The 6,814-nt window shown below is 36.6% G+C and overlaps 1 protein-coding gene across 2 annotated transcripts; it reads right to left on the reverse strand.

Annotated features, from left to right (window-relative positions):
• Positions 1-347: 347 nt before the first annotated feature.
• On the reverse strand, positions 348-6,094 carry LOC103454761 (uncharacterized). Of its 2 annotated transcripts, XM_070812238.1 has the most exons (7): positions 5,529-5,944; positions 4,654-4,722; positions 4,106-4,317; positions 3,872-3,939; positions 1,792-3,403; positions 1,359-1,715; positions 348-1,265 (listed from the first exon to the last, which is right to left on the reverse strand). In XM_070812238.1, exons 3-7 carry the CDS (start codon positions 4,287-4,289, stop codon positions 724-726), a joined length of 2,763 nt encoding a protein of 920 aa, XP_070668339.1. In that variant the 5' UTR covers positions 4,290-4,317; positions 4,654-4,722; positions 5,529-5,944; the 3' UTR covers positions 348-723. The 2 variants fall into 2 exon arrangements, with proteins under 2 accessions (XP_070668339.1, XP_008392583.3); XM_008394361.4 differs by lacking the exon at positions 4,654-4,722 and having other exon boundaries at positions 5,529-6,094.
• Between the last annotated feature and the right edge of the window lie 720 nt (positions 6,095-6,814).

Raw genomic sequence — 6,814 nt, forward strand, 5'->3', positions numbered from 1 at the left:
TTTAATTTCCTATTCCTAATGAACATAAATTTTAGCCAAGTTAAATGTACAGAAATTCGTAGTATCGTTGTCGGCAGTAACTGCACCTGTACATGGAAACATAGAAAGGTTCCGAGTTTGCTTAACAAAAGAAGAATAGGGTTCTTATTCATTTACCCAAAAAAGGGTTCTGATTAGAAAACATGCATTTAGTAATTAAGCTCTAATCCATAGCATTGTACAGTTTGTACTTGCACCCAAACAAGCAGGTATTCATGAACAGGTTAAGTTTCTTATGGATTAATAAATATCCAAAAGAGTGTCAATCTAAGAAATGTAAACAACACAATTTGAACGAAAGCAACAAGTAATTGGAACAGTCAACCTTTCATATTATTTATTTTCTTTACTTCGTTTTGTTAGCTAGATTGAAATACATTGTTGACTTATTCCGTCGACACTAGACCAAAGACACAAGGCTTATTATATATACATTGACCTCCCCATACACTAAAAAGATGACACTAATGGTTAGTAGCTATAAGAGGTTTGATGTAAACTATACGCAGTGTACACAAATGAGATCCAAGGGTGCCCAATACTGATCTTTGCATGCTTGTTCAAGAAGTCATAAGACATTTCTCAAGTGACTTAAAACCAGTTCTTCTAACCAACCCGAGTGCCTAATTTCCATTGTCCAATGCAGACCAAATCTATAGGTAGTATAATTTTTCAGAAGGGCTGCTAAAATATGGTTTCCATGATCAGTTCTTCTAAAACATCTTCTACCATCTCGAAAACAACCTCCTCAGAATCATTCCGGAGATCTAGCCATGTTCCAGAGCTTGTTATGTCCTTTTCAACAATTTTCTGCAACTTCCGTGGTGATGAATGCGGTAAGAGGTACCAATCAACAGACTTCATCACCTCATTAATCACAGTTTTCTCAATGGAAAGTTGTCTTGAGGCAATTGGCTTGATAAATGACACCAACGGGGAGTATGGAAGCTGAGTATGATATACCTCGACAAGAACTTCATTTATACAGTCAAAGAGCAGCATACAATCATCACTGAATTGGTTAGCCTGCAACTTGACTGCATCAAACAAGAATGGGTCAAGCAGTTGATCTGATGAATGCCGCATCAGTGAAAGCTCATCCCAATTTAAGCTGGAAGCTTGCAGCACTGCCCTCACGTACTCCCAGATAACATGGTGTTCACTCAAAGAAGAAGTTTCAATGTACAGAGGGGACCTCGTAAGAGGATGAGATTGGTGCTCTTCGGCTGCAGAAATGGATGCATGGTTTAATTCAGTCGCATGAAGTGGATAGTGGAAATGAAAAGAAAGAAAAAATGGTAGGTCCTTGTGAAGCTTACCAGGTTCAGATATGGTGCTTGCGGGACTGGTGGCGTCGAAATAATAGTGCTCAAGTACAGAAACTGGACTTGGCTGCTCTCGTTTATCTTCAATGTTATCAGAACCCTCGACCCTCTGAATAATTGGAGTTGCTGAGAAAACATCTGGTGAAGATGTTAGTGGCTGATCCTCAAAAGGATCAGTTTCTCCTTGGCATGTAGCATCACTAGTCTCTGCAGTGTTGGTCTTCTCCGTGCTATCTGGTTTGGATAGAACTTCCAAAGAACTAGGTTCTCCTGGGTGCATAGAGGACACTTCTACCGAATTAGTTTCTCCTCGGTGCGCAGTGGAATTATTCTTTACAATTTGGACACAGCCTGCAGAAGATTGATTATTAGCTAAACAAAGCTAAACAAAATAGAACATAAGTAAACAATGAAGGTAAGTCCATACCTTTAAGCCTTGAATTATCTCCTAGCCGTTTGGTGTCAATATTTCGCTGTATATCAATAACTTGTAATTGATCGAGTTTCTTATTCTCAGGCATGGCCTCTACATCCTGCCTCAGTGGACTTGAGTAGCAGGTTTTCTTTTCTTTCAGAATCTGAAGCCTAGACTTGTTCTCATATACCAGTTGGTAATTGCTGTAGGGTGAAAATCGCATTGGTTCATCAACAAATGTATTTTCCCAGTCCCTCACGGGACTGCGTGTAGGCAAGAAGTCATACTCAGGAAATGATGCCACCTTTTCCAAGGTTTTCTGTGCCTGTCTTTCAAAGTTGTTCTTATCCCTTTTTCCATTCGTTAACAATTCTGACAGATGTTCCATAGCCTCCGCAAAAGTTTCAGATTCTTTTCGCTTTGGTTGGCTAACAAGCGAAATGTTTGAGTTTTGAAGGCCACATCCACTGGTTGATGCAGCTTCACATCCAATGTTTGATTCACATTCATTCACCTTGCTTATGTTGACTCTGTTCTCGATATCAAGAGAAGACTTGCTCACTACTCCACTGTCAGCAGCATTATTGGAGCCAGGTGAATTTCTTCTAATGATCTCTACAGCTTTTCCTTTAGAATCGTCTTCTGAGCCTTGGCAAGGAGATATTTGAAGTGTACCATTGATTGTCTTTGAGTCCTGCTCTTTGCTGCTTAGCCCTATAGCACGTCTCAGTTTCCTCTTTATACGGCTGAGGGAAAAATTTGCAGGCCTCTCAATTTCCCCATTACTTCTCAAGCTGTAATAAGATTGAATGGTGGAGCAAGAATCGATACCATCTGAAGAATTTTGCAATCTTGGTGGGGTAGGTGTTAAAACTACTATTCTCTCTGAAAATCCACAATCACCACTTGCCTGAGGCTGGTACATATCACAGGAATTTAACTTGTGAATGCCAGAAGGACCTTCAGATTGCCTTGCTTTACTTGTCCTTTGTTCTGAAATGTTCTCTTCACAGACAGATTTACTTTGATGTTTTCTTGCCTGAGATTCTCGGAGGTCTTCGATGTGTTTGACTAGCAGAGAATTGGGGTCTTGTAGGAGTTTTATAAACAATTCTTTATTCGAATTCAAAATCTGCAACGCATCTGATAACTGTTTAGACTGGTAGTTCACCTCGTTAATGAATTTTTGACTTACAATGGCCTCCACTGCATTCATTTGTCCCGGCGGAAGATTATTCTCATTAAGCTGGTCATACTTTACATAATCAATGCTTTTACAGCCACATCCTGTTCGCTTTTTTCTATGCACCTCTTTGCTTAATACTTCCGGCAATGCTGCTGAGTGGGGTTTTTCCACTGAAGTTGAACTAGGAGGGTTTCGATGCTTAGTTTCATTCTTCAGACTGTGAAGTGGTATCTCATTAGATCTCTGACGATTATCGCTAGTCTTTCCATTATTCTTTGGTAACGGACCAACGAGTTTAGAATCAGATTGCATATGTTTCACTTCATCAGTAGCAAGCTTCTTATTTATCTGCAGCTCGGTTGACAACTCTTCCCCCTTAAGCCTTCTTGTGCTTGTCATATTTGAGTCAACTGTTTGAGTTTTGTTCTTCATTGCATCCTGAACAATTGAAAATGCTTATCAAATATTTTGTTTTAGTGTTTACTCGATCAAGTAACCATGTCAGCTTTCAGTTGTGTGAGAGCATATCAGAGAAAACAAAGCAAACAACGAAGGAAATTTTGTCTACTGCGAATGTTCTCAAACTCCGAAATTTTGTCTACCACTAATATTTCTCCCAGATGGTTTGAAGAGCCCATTAATATATCAGTTCCATTTTTTCTTGCCTAGTACTCCAGTAATTGATCAAATAGTATTTTGGCAATGTATGTACACACACAGAACTCAGAAGACCCGAAAGAATAGAGAACATCAGTTGACATATTTCCTTAGTCTTCTATAAGTCAAAACAAAAAAGCTAGCAGGCATCATGAATCATAAGAATGGTCTTTTGAACAAACATTCAGGTACATGAAAATATACACCATGTTCGATTGTAAAAGTAGGCCGGTGGAACTTGGAACTTACACCCATGTTTTCGCTCTTCTCATCCATTTTGTTAAGCAAATCAAGCTTGGTCTTAAAATTTCCGTCATCTGCATACAAAGAAAAATTATGAACCTTTTCAGTACTGCAAAAAAAAGGTTCAAAGTATGCCATATTCAGTACTTTTCATTCCTCAATAAGTCTGTCACCAGTTTGCAAATGACCAAATTAAACCAGAAATAATTCAACACCGTTCAATTCACAATTGTGCCTTACCAGTTCTCTTTAAATGCCTCTGGTGCGAAAGCAGCTTCTTATTCGAATGACCTTGACGAAAGTTAAAGAGGCCATATAAATGCCACATACATCCTGTCTCGTACTTTTCGCATATCATAGGGCTCTTTGGCATAGGGCTTCTCGGCATAGGGCTTCTCGGCATAGGGCTTTTTGGGGGTGTCATCCTTGCCACGATGAGTGAATTGGGAGAGCTTGGCAATAGAAAATAACACCAAATTTACATCACCAAACTAGAGAAGGTGCGAGGATGGACAACGAAGTAGCATACAAGTTTTCGTAATTTCAAACCCAATGACCCCCATAAGAATGCAGTTGTTTTTCTCCCGGGTTGCATATAAACTCACAAAGAATGACATGAACTTAACCAAGAAGAAATACCATAGAAACGGTAAGGAAATAAAAAAAAAAAAAAAAAAAAAAAAAAAAAAATATATATATATATATATATATATATATATATATATATATGTTCAAAGTCGACAGTTGCGGATTCTGGTTTTATATAAATATAGATGATTGTGATGTACCATAGTCTTCGTTTGCGTGTCCCACCATGTGAGCTTTTTTCAACGATTCATGGCTATAGAGATTTGTTTCTTCAGAGAAAGGATAAAATTAGAAAAAACGATATCTGAGATAAATTAAGAATAACTGAAATTGAAGATAAGATGAGAGAAAATCAGTTAAGGTGATTTGGATATGTGACATGAAGACCTATAGACGCACCGGTTAGAAAATGTGATTTAAGAGACATACCAAAAGAGTAGAGGAAGACCCAGGAAGACTTGGAAAGAGACTATGAGAAAAGGTTTGGATTACTTGGATTTATTGGAAGACATGACACAAAATCGAGCACGGTGGCATTTTATGATTCAAATAACCAACCCACTTGGTGAGATAAGACTTTGTTGTTGGTGTTTTATAGAGAAATAAAAAATCACAACTGCCCTTTGAAGATGGAGCATAATAGACAGGTTATGGCCATCAATTCATCTCCCCAAGAAATTTCTACCTTATAAGTTGAAACAAGTAAATAAATTCTCACTTTTCCAGCAGTTCATTGGAGATTAAGGAACAACAACAGGAAAAAGAGGAAATTCAAGCCAAAATATCTTTTACTGGGCCTGTGTTACCTCAATTTTAGCAGCTCAAAAACTACAAGCTAGCTGCACCTACTAGTGTGATTAGCTCTTAATTAGCTAGTACTAATCAAATTTTGTATGAAGAGACATTTTCTGTTTGTTTCTATAGAAAGTGAAAAATCTTGTCTCACAACCAAACCAAATTAAAACACGAACTATTCTAATAAAAACATGCATACCCAAAATTTAAAGTTTCGCAAATATCAACTAATTCAAGAGAAATTTACAATGAAACATAAGAAACAGAGAGAAAGAGGTACCTGGAAAACTTGAGAAAAAATGGAAGCCTTTTTCTTTGAATGTGCAGATTCCTCTGGATTTCTTGCAGTATATATAGAAATCTTGGAACTTCAACGTCAAACTGACTGTGTAGAAAGAAGCCCAGAAAGCATAATCTCAAATGGGAGATGGAGACCGGAGAGAGTTGAACAAGGAGGAGGAGAAGTTATTGAAAATTAATGAGAAAAATAAGAAAATGCAAAGGGAAAGAAAGAGAGATATATATAAAAATAAAAGCAAAGGATGTTAGAAATTTTATGGTGAAAGTGACTGGTAAATTGCAATTTGCAGTGACAACGAGGATGAGGACTCGGGAGGAAAGCTTTCAAATGAAGAAAATATTAAGTTGGGTTGCTTTCCAACTTCTCTCTCTCTCTCTCTCTCTCTCTCTCTCTCTCTCTCTTTTTCTGGCTTTCTGCATTTCCAACTTTTAACGGTCATCAGACAGACTCGTCACCTCCTTCTATTTTTTTTTTCAAGAGTTCTCTCTCTTTGCGCACTAAAGCTGAAGATAAAAGATATTGTCTGTTACGTGTGTGAATTTTATAACAAGATTGTTCTCAGCTGCTATTATATAATGATTTTTTAACATGAGATTAGTGTTAATAAAACAATGATATTCAATTCCCCTATTGAAAATGGGCGACCCTTGGATTTTCATATTGTTTTCTATCAATCACACATGTTATATTTTATGAATCCTTTGTCTTATATACAAAAAAATTCACACTATACGCTAAGTCATCCAATAAATCAGTTATAAGAATAATTGAATATTAAACATGTTATTTACAAAAGTCAAATACAAAATGTGTCATTCCATTTCCCAACAAGATATTGTTTGCCTTGGAATTGTGATGACCTGCATGGTAATCAAATCTCATATCATTTAGACGGTTTAGGTGTTCTTTTTTAATTTTCAAATACTTAAAAAATGTATTTTCCTATTATCGCATGACATTTCGTACTCTCTAAAACAAGGCATGAGAAATTATTTCCATGATTTCCTTTCCATGTATGTACTAATGCTACTTTATGAGACTTACTAAATAAAGATAATATACACAAAATTACCAAATAACTATTAAAAAACTGTAACTTTCGAAACAAATTCATTGGAAATAATCTGAAACAATTTTTAAAAAAATTCTTTTTTTTTAATTTACTATTTTTAAGAAATTTAGAATCTCTAAATGTCTTCTATTTTTCATCCAATCCTTTGCGAAAAGATTCGAATTTGGATCGGAAATTCCAATCCAGCTTGTCA

This window comes from Malus domestica, chromosome 14 (assembly GCF_042453785.1).
Source record: "Malus domestica chromosome 14, GDT2T_hap1".
Classification (NCBI taxonomy): domain Eukaryota; kingdom Viridiplantae; phylum Streptophyta; class Magnoliopsida; order Rosales; family Rosaceae; genus Malus; species Malus domestica.

Bases quoted from the DNA above. Each gene is read 5' to 3' on its own strand.
- LOC103454761 (XM_008394361.4), bottom strand. From the start codon at position 4,289: ATGACACCCCCAAAAAGCCCTATGCCGAGAAGCCCTATGCCGAGAAGC. The intron at 3,404-3,871 runs GTAAGTTCCAAG...TCAATTGTTCAG, and splicing joins AGAAGAGCGAAAACATGGGT to GATGCAATGAAGAACAAAAC. The intron at 1,716-1,791 runs GTATGGACTTAC...AATCTTCTGCAG, and splicing joins AGATAATTCAAGGCTTAAAG to GCTGTGTCCAAATTGTAAAG.